At 42.7% G+C, this 13561-nt stretch overlaps 1 protein-coding gene across 1 annotated transcript in view; it reads left to right on the top strand.

The window, feature by feature from the left end:
* Nucleotides 1–5272, top strand: part of LOC309889573 (chromodomain-helicase-DNA-binding protein 1-like) — a gene marked incomplete at its 5' end in the record, with an annotated part of 88378 nt that extends 83106 nt beyond the window's left edge. The window contains 5 exon segments of the mRNA XM_082782442.1: nucleotides 907–1085; nucleotides 1246–1342; nucleotides 2112–2169; nucleotides 3972–4182; nucleotides 4396–5272. Of these exon segments, the coding sequence (XP_082638568.1) occupies nucleotides 907–1085; nucleotides 1246–1342; nucleotides 2112–2169; nucleotides 3972–4182; nucleotides 4396–4741 (891 nt within the window). The 3' untranslated portion in view covers nucleotides 4742–5272.
* Between the last annotated feature and the right edge of the window lie 8289 nt (nucleotides 5273–13561).

Here is a 13561-nt window from a genome sequence, read left to right as displayed (position 1 = left end):
GGGTGTCTCACCCCGGTACCTCTCCTTCAGGCCCTGCAGGGAGTTGCTCCACCAGTCTATCTCCCGCTCGCACTCCCCGATAGCCCTCAACCTCTCCACCTCCTCCTTGAGTTCTGCCACCATGCGGACCAGGTCGTCCACTTGCTCGCACCTCATGCACACAGTCTCTCTGCCTCCCGCCGATGGCAGCAACAGGCTCAGACACTCCCCGCATCCAGTGACCTGAACTGCTGCATTTTTGGATGGGCAGTCGGTCTGGGTGTGTACTGACTTCCTGGAGAGAGCACCGTGCCTGGTGGAGACCATTGCAGCCTAGCTAACGGGAGACTGCCGTCAGAGGAGTTGTTCGTATGTCGTTCATATCTTTATCCTAGATATGTTAGTTTCTCTTAATATCTGCATAGAACAAGGGCTTATAAACTGCTCAGAGGAGGAATGCTTATCTTCTGCTGAATGCCAAGTTTAATTGTTTCAGAAAGTATCTACTTGAAATATACTGAATCTTGACACTGAGTTTGTATAGCTTTCAAGGTCCTAAAAAGTAATATAAGTCTTGTCTGATATACTCGTGCTGTTAAACCCATGATTTTAAAAATGCATTATAATAATTCTTTTCCCTTTTATTTTTTTTTATATTAAATTAGTGTTTTATTTAATATCTGTGTTGCATATAATCTAATGTATATAATCTAATATAAGAATAAATTTTCTACTTGATTTCAAATACTTTTTTTTCCAAATTAAACCTCTTGTAAAACTAAATGTAATGGGCTGTGAGTGAAGTCTTTTTCATTTGGCTTAGATCAGTACTGTTTTTGCCTGTATAAATAGCACAGTAAGGGTGGGTCATGTTTTAGATTTTTTTTCCCCTTTGAATTAATGTATTTCTTTTTTTCCATTTTACAGTGCAAAGAAAGAATGAGGCCTGTCAAAGCAGCATTGAAACAACTGGATCGACCAGAGAAAGGCCTTTCTGAAAGGGAACAGCTAGAACATACTAGACAGTGCCTAATCAAAATTGGGGACCATATTACTGAATGTCTAAAGGAGTACCCAAATCCTGAACAAATTAAACAATGGAGAAAGTAAGTTATTCTACAAAATTTTTATTGGAAAAAGGAAAATCCATAATATGATTTCAGTTTACTGAAGTAAAGTTGAAATAATATAAGTCTGCGTTCTCTTGTATTGTACATGAAAAACTAATATATGGAAGAATTATAACCTCTCTTTCTTTCTCCTCAGAAACTTGTGGATTTTTGTCTCCAAGTTTACAGAATTTGATGCCAGAAAGCTGCACAAACTGTATAAACATGCAATCAAAAAACGCCAAGAATCTCAGGTAATACTTTAAAACTCTCTCTATACAAATATGTATTCTAATTATTATAACTTTTTTTAGATTATCAATTTAATAGATAGGATAGAGTTAATTTTCATCTTAGTAGCTGGTAGGGTGCTCTGTTTGGGATTTAGGATTAGAATAATGTTGATAACACACCGATATTGTAATTGCTGCAGAGCAGTGCTTACACTAAGCCAAGGACTTTTCAGCTTCTCATGCTGTCCTGCCAGCGAGGAAGCTGGGGGTGCAGCAGGAGCTGAGAGGGGACCGACCCAGGACAGCTGACCCAAACTGGCCAAAGGGATATTCCATACCATCTGATGTCATGCTGAACAATTAATATGGGGTGGCTGACCAGGGTGGGGGGAACTGCTGCTCGGGGATAGGCTGGGCATCGGTCAGCGGGTGGTGAGCAACTGCATTGTACATCTCTTATTTTGTACACATTGGTAGTAGTAATACTATTATCATTATCATTATCATTATTATTTTCTTTTCTTTTCTGTTCTAATAAACGGTCTTTATTTCAACCCACAAGCTTTTACTTTTCTCCAATTCTCTCCCCCTTCCCACTGCGGGGGGAGGCTGTGTGGTGATTAACTGCTGGCTGGGTTAAACCACAACAAAGGAACAATAACAAAATGATTACTTGAAGTGTATTTTTCTGTTCATTGTAAACTAGTCTATTTTGTTAGGATATTTTCTGAAGAATTCAGATGCAACTTTGGGATTTATCAATTACAGTTTCTGTACTTGTCTCTTTCAGCAACATAATGATCAGAACATTAGCAGCAATGTGAATACACAAGTAATTAGAAATCCAGGTAAGAAATCTTAAGTGTATTCTTGTGCTATGTACCTTAAATGTGGGATGTAAAATGAAATAAGTTTTAAAAATGTTTCCTAGAACTCCCATATTCCTCGATATAATAGGGATAGGCTGTCTTGGCATAACTTCACTAATTTGCTGATGAAATTCAACTGAGCAGAGACTGAACCTGGTACTTCCTGATTTTAGTAGCAAGTTATTTGGCCGTTCTTTTAAAATAAATAAAAAGCAAATATTTGTATTTAATTTTGGCAAGGGAGAGAGGCCTACTCAAAACTTGTAAACTTCTTGGAGGCTCTGTGCATATTTGTAGCAGTTGTAATGTCACCATGACTTCAGGAAATATGGGATGTCTTTTATTGTTGACAAAATCAGTTTTTCTATGCTCCCACACTTACCTTCTTTTAATACTTATTTTTATATCATGTCATGTAAAACTTGAGTATGTTATCATTGGTTTAAAATGAACATAATATGTTTCATTAATAAGTTGTACCTTTAGAACTGACGTTCATGCTACGGCTCTCTCTCCTTAGAGAGGAACTTCCAACCATTCTGTCTAAAAGTGCACTGTTGAAGGCCTCTACTCACCTCTCATTTGGACCACACTCATACTCTCCATTCAGTTTATAAGGCTGAAAAGCTTAGCTTCTCAGCCCTACATATTCCTAGCTTGCATGCCTTCTATTTACTTCTGAGGTCTCTCTGAGTTCACTCACATTAGTGCATTTGTCTTTAAACTGTTTAGATCTTGTTTCTGTCAAATGATACTGTCATTTTCATATTGCTTTAAATCTGACAGGTAGAAATGCTGTTTGAATTAGGTGAAGAAAAATGTATAGTGTATAAGACTTCCTTATAGAATCATAGAATCATTAAGGTTGGAAAAGACCTTCAAGATCATCTGGTCCAACCATCACCCTACCACCAATATCACCCACTAGACCATGTCCCTAAGCACCACGTCCAACCTTTCCTTAAACACCCCCAGGGATGGTGACTCCACCACCTCCCTGGGCAACCTGTTCCTAAGTCTGACTACTCTTTCTGAGAAGAAATGTCTCCTAATTTCCAACCTGAAACTTCCCTGGTGCAACTTGAGGCCATTCCCTCTAATCCTATTGCTAGTTATCTGGGAGAAGAGGCTTACCCCCAGCTCCCCACAACTGCCTTTCAGGTAGTTGTAGAGAGCAATAACGTCTCCCCTGAGCCTCCCTCTTCTCCAGACCAAACAACCCCAGTTCCCTCAGCCGCTCCTCAGAAGACTTGTGTTCCAGACCCTTCACCAGCTTTGTAGACCTTCTCTGGACATGCTCCAGGGCCTCGATGTCTTTCTTGAAGTGAGGGGCCCAAAAGTGAACACAGTACTCGAGGTGCGGACTCACCAGAGCTGAGTCCAGAGAGATGAACACCTCCCTGGTCCTGCTGGCTACACTATTCCTGATAGTAGCCAGGATGCCATTGGCCTTCTTGGCCACCTGGGCACACTGCTGGCTCATGTTCAGGCGAGCATCTACCAACACCCCTAGATCCTTTTCCTCTGCACAGCTTTCCAGCCACTCTGTCCCAAGCCCATAGCATTGCATGGGGTTGAGGTGGCCAAAGTGCAGGACCTGGCACTTAGCCATGTTGAACCTCATCCCACTGGCCTCTGCCCTTCGATCCAACCTGTCCAGGTCCCTCTGCAGGCCCTTCCTACCCTCTGGCAGATTGACACTCCCCCCCAACTTGGTGTCATCTGCAAACTTCCTGAGGGTTCCTTTAAGGCTTATAACCTTTGTCTACTTTATTAAACAGATGTTGAAAGAATTAAAGAGAATACAAACCATGATGACAGTAGCAGGGACAGTTATTCTTCTGATAGACATTTGTCACAATACCATGATCATCATAAGGACAGGCATCAGGGAGCTGCTTATAAGAAAACTGACTCTAGGAAAAGGCCGTATTCAGCCTTCAGCAATGGAAAAGATCATAGAGAGTGGGATCACTACAAACAAGACAGCAGGTAAGTTGCTTCAGCTATTGTAAAGTCTCTTAAGAATTCCCTTCCTGTAACCTGCTTGTAGTAAGCAACAAAGTGTTTTGTTTTGTTTTGTTTTGATTAATACAGAATTGCAAAGAAAGCTCTCTAATGCAGTTCTGTTGAATTGACATAATTGTAGTTCTTACCGTGTATTCAGTAATACTAATATACTGGTGTTTTGTTTGTTTGTTTCAGATACTATAGTGATAGTAAACATAGGAAGTTGGATGACCACATGAGCAGAGATCACAGGTCAAACCTAGAAGGAAGTTTAAAAGATAGTAGGCCTTATTCAGATCACCATTCCCATTCAGACCACAGGATGCATTCAGATCCCTGTTCAATTTCAGAGTACAGCCATCATAAATCTTCCAGAGATTATAGGTACCACTCAGACTGGCAAATGGACCACAGAGCTTCTGGTAGTGGCTCAAGGTCACCATTAGATCAGAAGTCTCCTTATGGTTCAAGATCTCCATTTGAACACTCATCAGATCACAAAAATACACCTGAACATACATGGAGTAGCCGAAAAACATAACAAAGACTGACATTTTCTGGACCTTCTTTTAGCCATATACAGTAAGCTAACACAGTAATTGCCTTATGTGACTTGAAAGACTGGATATTCTATCAGTAACAGTATTGTTACTTCTTCCCAGGATGCAAGGTCTGTTATCCCAACAAAAGAAAAATATTTTTGTATTTAAAGTTTATGCTGCACAGTGCTGCAAATGTTGTGGCACTTTTTCTCTTTTTTTATTTTTATTTTTTTATTATTTTTTTTACAGGGACCTCAACACTATCCCATCAAGACTGGATCTTATAAAACTGTTTTTAGGCTGAACACAGTTTAAATTGTTTATAAATGAATTTTTAAACACTGACATATGGTCATGTTTCAAGAAGGAATGAGGAGTTTGCTTTGTTTTCTTAGTAAAGAATTCTCACTTTCCAAAACTGTATGTTTACATTTTACACTGCAACCACCTTGCCACTTTTCATAACAAGCTCGAATATTTAAATTCTTTATCTATAACTGTAACATAGCCAGGATTTCTTCTGTGATCAGTTGTAATAATGCCTTTTTACAATAAATAAATGAAAATAAATCACTGCAAATTAATTAAATTAACTTTTTTTTTTCTCTTGTTCCTTTCCCCACCAGCTCAGGCCTTCTTGTCACAAGTATGAAAAAAAAGTCAGTGTGCTAATTCTTTTTAATAAAATATCTTGATGAAACCACTGCTCAGAATGTAGAAATGGGGAAAGGGAACATTTTTATTCCTTTTGTGCCCCTTTTTTATTTGATAATTCAGATACATTTTTGTTTGTTTGTTTGTTTCTATTAAACTGTCAATATCGTGATTTGTTGTAATGAAATGATGAGAAATATTGAATTAAATTGTGTTCTGGAAAGTTTTTTTCCGGTCCATTAGTTTTAAAGGAGGAGTGTTCAATATCTGAACACTTAAGAATCAAATTAGCCAAAATTTATTGTACATCCATTTGTTTTCCCTCTTAAAATGGGCAATAACATCAAATGTGCTATGCAGCCAGATAATATTTTAGAAGATTTGAATTACTTTATTAATAGAATTGTTACAATGCACACTGATTGTACATAGATCACATCTATCTGACAAATTAAATTTAAACTAAAAGTGTGTGTGGGCTCTTGTTTTTAGCTGGTATTTTTCTACAGTGTACGTTTCTCATATTTAACCATAAAAATATTAAACTCTATGTACTAAATTTTAATACACAACATAATTAGGGAAGATAAATGTCTACACTGGCATGTGGTTGGAGCTACTCTGTTGCTTCAGTTTTTCTTGTTTTACAACTTGTTGAGCATTTTTTCTGATTAACTGTGTTTACAGGAACAAATTGACAAATCTGGTGGCCTTCTACGATGGGATTACAGAATTGGTAGATAAGGGAAAAGCAACTGCTGTCATCTACCTGGACTTGTGTAAAGCATGCAGTGCTTTCTCACGCAATATCCTTGTCTCTAAATTGATGGACGCATCACTCAGTGGCTAAGGAATTGGCTGGATGGTCGCACTCAAAGTTGCAGTCAGTGGCTCAATGTCCAGGTAGAGAACAGTGATGAGTGGTGTCCCTCAGGGGTGAGTATTGGGACCAGTGCTGTTTAACGTATTTGTCAGTGACATGGATGGTGGGATTGAGTGCAACCTCAGCAAGTTTGCCGATGACATCAAGCTGTGTGGTGCAGTCGATGCGCTGGAGGGAAGGGATGCCATCCAGAGGGACCTCGACAGGCTTGACAAGTGGGCCTGTGCAAACCTCATGAAGGTCATGTGTAAGGTCCTGCACCTGGCTCAGGGCAATCCAAGTACAAATACAGACTAGGTGGAGAATGGATTGAGAGCAGCTCTGAGGAGAAGGATTTGGGAGTGCTGGTTGATGAGAAGCTCGACAAGAGCAGGCAATGGGCACTCGCAGCCAAGAAAGCCAGCTGTATCCTCAGTTGCATCTAAAGAAGCATGACCAGCTGGTCAAGGGAGGAGATTCTCCCTCTCTACTCTGCTCTCGTGAGTACTGTGTTCAGCTTTGGGGCCCCCAATATAAGAAGGATATGTACCTATTAGAATGAGTCCAGAGGAGGGCCACGAGGATGATCAAAGGGCTGGAACACCTCTCCTATGAAGACAGGCTGAGGGAGCTGGAGCTGTTCAGCCTGCAGAAGAAAAGGCTCTTGGGAGACGTTATAGTGTCCTTCCAGTACTTTCAGGGGGCTTACAGGAAAGAGGGGGATGGCCTCTTTGTCAGGGCATGTAGTGATAGTGTGAGAAACAAAGTTGTATTTTTGCAATAGCAGGTGTTTTTGCAGTGTAAAATTCCACTAACCTTGCGTATTCAAAAGTGATTCTGCAGGCATAACAGAGGCATAGCAGTGGGGAGTATGTAAAGCAGGTAAGGGGAAGGTCCCACTATCCCACGATAAGGAGGATAGCTAAGAAAAACAAGATGAGCAGTGCCAAATCAGTTAAAAAAAAACCACAGGCCTTCTAACCATGAGATAAGAAGGAAAAAAAAAGGAAAAGGAGAAATTAACGGTTGGGCAAATAAAATTGTACATATATGGTATAATAATAAAGGTCAAGTAGTTTGTGAACCTGTAGTACTCAGCTTATGAGGAAACAGGGGAGGAATCAAGCATCAGGTAATAGGGAATATAAGGTTATGATATACTTTTGCTGTGCACTCCTGCTTGCAGAACATCCACCATTGCAATTGCGAATAAAAATGCTACTCAACTGAGAGCCTTGCCTGAACCTGTGTTATTGGCTACAGATTGTTTCTCACAAATTGGGGGCTCATCTGGGATCCAGTAACCTTCTGGGGAGCCCCATTACCACCGCAGCAGGATGGCACGCCCCACTAGTGTTAATGGAGAAAAGGTCTCCTGCCTCGACACCCCCTTACGAGGAAGTTGTAGACTGTGATGAGGTCTCCCCTCAGCCTCCTCTTCTCCAGGCTGAACAGGCCCAGTGACCTCAGCCGTTCCTCGTACGTCTTCCCCTCCAGGCCTTTCACCATCTTCGTAGCCCTCCTCTGGACACTTTCCAACAGTTTCATGTCCTTTTTATACTGTGGTGCCCAGAACTGCACACAGTACTCGAGGTGAGGCCGCACCAGCGCAGAGTAGAGCGGGACAATCACCTCCCTTGACCTACTAGCGATGCCGTGCTTGATGCACCCCAGGACACGATTGGCCCTCCTGGCTGCCAGGGCACACTGCTGGCTCATATTCAACTTTCTGTCTACCACGACCCCCAGATCCCTCTCTTCTAGGCTGCTCTCCAGCGTCTCATCGCCCAGTCTGTACATGCAGCCAGGGTTTCCCCGTCCCAGGTGCAGGACCCGACACTTGCTCTTATTGAACTTCATGCGGTTGGTGATCGCCCAGCTCTCCAACCTGTCCAGATCCCTCTGTAAGGCCTTTACGCCCTCATTCGAGTCCACAACTCCTCCAAGTTTGGTGTCATCAGCAAACTTGCTCAAAATACCCTCTATTCCTACATCCAGATCGTTTATAAAAATATTGAAAAGTACCGGCCCTAAAATGGAGCCTTGAGGGACCCCACTGGTGACCGCCCGCCAGCCTGACACAGCCCCATTTACCATAACCCTTTGGGCCCTACCCGTTAGCCAATTGCTCACCCATCGTATGATGTTTTTATTTAGCTGTATGGTGGACATTTTGTCCAGTAGGATCCTATGGGAAACCGTGTCAAAAGCCTTGCTGAAGTCCAAAAAAAGTCACATCAGCTGGTTTCCCTTGGTCCACCATACGGGTGATCTTATCATAAAAGGAAATCAGGTTAGTTAGGCAGGACCTACCCTTCACAAACCCATGCTGGCTGGGACCAATGACCGCTTTGTCCCCCAGGTGTGCCTCAATAAGTCCGAGAACCAACTTCTCCATGATTTTACCAGGCACTGACGTGAGACTGACAGGCCTGTAATTGCTAGGGTCTTCTTTCTGACCCTTCTTGAAAATCGGCACAACATTTGCCAGCTTCCAGTCTACCGGGACCTCTCCAAATTCCCAGGATCGTTGAAAAATAATTGAAAGAGGTTCCACGATGACATCCGCCAGCTCTTTCAGCACCCGGGGATGAATCCCATCCGGACCCATGGACTTGTAGGGATCCAGGTGGAGTAGCAAATCCCGCACACGTTCAGGGTCGGTTGGGAGTTTGTCATCCCCACCGTCCCGGTCCTCCAGCTCAGGGCACCCTGGGTCCCGAAGCCCATCATCGGCATTGAAGACAGAGGCAAAGAAGGCGTTAAGCGTCTCTGCTTTGCCTACGTCATTGTCTGTGAGGAGACCTTCCCTATCAAGGAGCGGCCCTATGTATTCTTTAGTTCTCCTTTTTCCATTTACATATCTAAAAAAACCCTTTTTATTTTCTCTCACAGACACAGCCAGCTTCAACTCTAGCTGTGCTTTGGCCACACGAACTTTCTCCCTACAAACACAAACAGCATCCCTGTATTCTTTCCATGAGACCTGGCCCTCCTTCCAGTAGCGAAACACTCTCTGTTTCCGCCTAATCTCCATTAGAACATTCCTGGTCAGCCACGCCGGCCTCCTGCCCCGCCTGCCTGACTTGCGATATTTTGGAATTGCCTGATCTTGTGCTTCTAGGAGGCATCGCTTAAAGAGTGACCAGCACTGGTGGACATCGAGGCCTTCAAGAGCAGTTTCCCAGGGGACCTTGCTGACTAGTTCCCTGAGCAGCCTGAAGTCCGCTTTCGCCATATCTAGGGATGAGGTTTTGGTGGCACTTTTCCTTCTGTCACCATAAATTTTGAACTCAACCACTTCATGGTCGCTATGACCGAGGCGGCCACCAATCACCACATCTCCCACCAGACCCTCTCTGTTTTCTAGCAACAGGTCTAGGAGGGCACCTTTCCTAGTTGGCTCCGTTAGCACCTGCACCAAGAAGTTATCATCTAGGTGCTTCATGAACCTCCTGGACTTGCTCGTGTCAGCCGTGTGGCACTCCCAGTTAACGTCCGGCAGGTTGAAGTCCCCCATAAGGACAAGGGGAGTTAATCTCGAGGCCTCTCTTAGTTCTGTAAAGAATAATTTATTGGCACTATCGTCCTGGCCAGGCGGTCTGTAATAGACTCCCACAACGACATCCCCTTTATTCGTTTGTCCCTTGATCCTTACCCAGAGACTCTCAACTTTGCCATTGCCGACCTGAAGTTCCATTTGGAAAAGGACCGTCCCATTCCCTTTTATTCCTTGGGGCGTGAAAATACAAAGTGTTTTCATTACCAAGTGGTCCTGTTACAATGTTTGCCCCATTAGTACTCGTATATATACACCTCCAAGCTCCCGCACTAGATTCCAACTCACAATTACAACCAAGTTCTCCTTGGCGGCTTGTCATATTACGAGCTGACCAGAAATGTTTAAAGAACACTTGTGTCCCATTCTCATCTTGCCACCTCCAGCGGTAGACCCTTACCACATGCTGCTCCCTAGTGGTGTTATCACGCTGACAACTCAGGATTTGAACGTCGAATTGTCCCTTTGATTGTGCTCTTGCCGTGGCTTTACATCCAGGTCCAAAAAATTCTTTATATGAGCATTTCAGCCAAGTCCCATTTTTCAGCTGGACGTGTGTAGCGTTCTATTTTCCTTTACTTGCTGTACAGTTTATAGGTCCACATTCAGGATCAGTACAATCATATCCGGGAGATAGAGTCCAATTACAAATACTTTTTCCCACCTCTACTGTTCCTGTTCTGTTTAAACAGTATATACCCTGCTCTGATGAGTGCAATTGTGACGGGCTTTCTTCCTCTTTCCAAAATTGTGTTCCATTATGAACTTCACTCAAATTACTAACCCACCACTTAGGTTCAACCAGGCTAGCTACCCAGGGCCAACTTTCAGTTCCCCTTGGTCCCTCACAAACCCAGCAATTGCTAAGGTTAAAAGCCTTGGCCACTTCCTCCCCCAGAATGAAAAAGTTATTCCTCCATTCTTGCCCATGGCTTAATTGCCCCTGTAAAAATAATACCAGGAAGTATAACATCCTTCTGTGTCGTCCAGGGGGTAGTGTGGGGGCATGAGAAATGCCTTCAATCAAGGGGTTGGGTCCACTTCCAGGATCGATTTGAGCTTGTGTTACTGTTCAGCCTTTGAGGGTGATCCAGCTCCTGGAAAACTAATTACAACAGGTTTTTTTGTTTGTTTGTTTGTTTGTTTTTTAAAAAAACAATCTTATTTATTATATACATATATTTTTGTTTGTTTGTTTGTTTCTTTTCCCTGGGACAACCTGACTTTAGTACGGGAGAAGTCCGGTCGAGGCCCTCTCACTCGGCAGTCAGTACCCATAGGGGTTGCCTCCCTCGGTAGACTATACACACCGCAGTGGAGGGTCCTGCCCTGGTCTTGCCATCTCCCTTTCCTCCCTTCGGGCTTGTCCCCTTTATTTGGCATCTTTAATTCATGCAGAGCCTTGATTTCAGCGGTCCTGTGCCTTGGTGATGGTGGTACTGCAGAGAACTGACAAAGGAACCGAGACTGGTTAAGAAGGCAGGATCGGTGAAGAATTAGGGAAGAAAGGAAGGTAGGCACTCCGGTTTTGAGAACTGACCCGGTAACTCTGTGCACAGACTGAGGTAAGAAATATTAAATATTGCCTTGGTGGTCAGGTAAGACTCTTGTGTGAAGTGTGATGGGGATGTACTTTTGTATGAAGTGAGTGTGGAGTCCCAGTCCCTGATTCTGTAGCTCTGTGATGGGTGTGGCCGGAGACGTACAAAGCGAAAGTTAAAAGTGAGAAAGGAAGAGTCTTGGGGAAGTCTGGAGTACGGTACCCCCTTGCACAGTAAAGTGCTTGGCAGTACACCCCCATTTTCTAGAACTGGAATGTTAGTGTGTGGTACCCTGCAGGAGGAAAAAAATTCTGTAGCAGCACACTGACAAGGACTAGGAAAAATGGGAAATAAGGGTTCCAGGGGACAGGGAGATATCCCTGGGGGAGTGCCTACTGACAGTCCTTCAGGAAGAATGATAAGATATTGGAAAAATAATCCCCAAATTAGGGGAAATTATAAAAAGAAAATGATTAAATACTGTGTATTAATCTGGACAAAGGAACCAATTAAGAAAACAGCAGTATTTTGACCAAAATTCCGGTCTGATGAATATTCGGGCTTTAAATATATATGTAAACAATAGGACTCCTTTTTTGGAGGAGTTATGCTGCTTGCTGGGTGCAGGGGGTAAGTCAGTTAGTGAAAATGGGTCAGGACCAGGAGAAAGAAGAGTCAGAAGGAAGGATGGGAACCCTTGGATAATTTACCCCTTCCCTCTAATCCTAATATTGCACCAGTGGCAACAGCAGCCGCTCCAGGAAGGGAGCCAGGGACTGAATTAACGCTGTCCCTAGAGAAGGAGTGCACTCTAGGCTCTAGCAAGAATTAGAACAAGGTAGAAGAGAGATTGAGAGTTTCCCCTTCCCTGATACTAGCAGTACTAACACTCCTATGTATCCTCTTAGGGAGGCCCCAGTAAGGCAAGGACAAATAGGTTATGTGAACTCCCCCCGCCCCTTACCAGCAGAGAGGTTAGGAGTTTTAAGAAGGAAATGAAGTTTCTGTCTTGATTATCAGCTAACCATTATTATTATTAACCATTATTGTCTCCTTCTCTGGAGATATTTAAGGCCCGTCTGGACGCCTACCTGGGCAGCCTGCTCTAAGGAACCTGCTTTGGCAGGGGGGTTGGACCTGATGATCTTTCGAGGTCCCTTCCAACCCCTTCAATTCTGTGATTCTGTGATTATTATCCACAATTAAACTGCAGTTAGTTTGTGGCAAGTACCCCAATGGAGGCCAATATCTTGCCAGTTAACTACTGGCAGTTCAAATCTCCAGTAAAAACATACTCTGAGCAAAGTTTAATGGCACTAGGAGTTTATTTTTATCTGATTTACAATAATGCTACCTAGAAATCTTGACTGACATGAGGGACCCACTGACATGAGGGCCTGGCAGTGAGGGACACAGCAGCCTTGTCCAAAGATTAAATGAGAGATTACCAAAAACATAAAAAGTAGAACAGAAACCAAGTGCAATGAGGAAAAAATTATTTGCCCAAGATTACACAGTGTCCTCTCCACAATGGCAGAGCTAGATCTGGGCCATCTGCTTTTGTGTTATGTTGAGCATTTTCTTCTTTTTTACTTCTTGTAATTTGACTAACCAGTTCACTTACAAATGAGGTGCTTTTAGGCTATGGGGTTGATTTTTGTTATTGCTTCTTTTTTACTCAGGGAGCTATAATAGAGCATGTTGATTTTAAGGATTGTAAGAAAATTGTCAGCACTACCAGGCAGGTGATCTTTTCCCACTATTGAAAGAGTTTACAAGATTTTTACTTTTGAAGTGAAGTGATTATTTATTGTCACCACTCACCATGATTTGGTTCACATCTTGGACTGCATGAAATAGCTCCTTTCAGATGAAACTATATCGGAAGTGCTCTAGAAAAGTATATAATACACTATTTGAATCAGAGTAGTGCTTGTACAAAGCAAAATCCTCCAAAACATGCAGGGGTGGGCACTAGATCTTCAGAATCAAAGATTTCACTCTACACTTCTGCTCCCATTGAGCCAATATCCTAGTACTTTTTTGAACATAAGTCCATTATTTGGTGTATGTTTCTTAACTGTGAAGCTAGTTAGATATTTTACCATACTGTCTAAACCCAGACATAGAAAGCATTTCCATTTGCGAGGCTCCTTTTTTTTTTTTTTTTTTGGCTTTTGGTGAAACAGTCACATCAAGTTAT

This window comes from Aythya marila (assembly GCF_965140915.1).
Source record: "Aythya marila genome assembly, chromosome: W".
Lineage (NCBI taxonomy): Eukaryota > Metazoa > Chordata > Aves > Anseriformes > Anatidae > Aythya > Aythya marila.
This window is presented reverse-complemented; position numbering and strand designations above follow the sequence as displayed.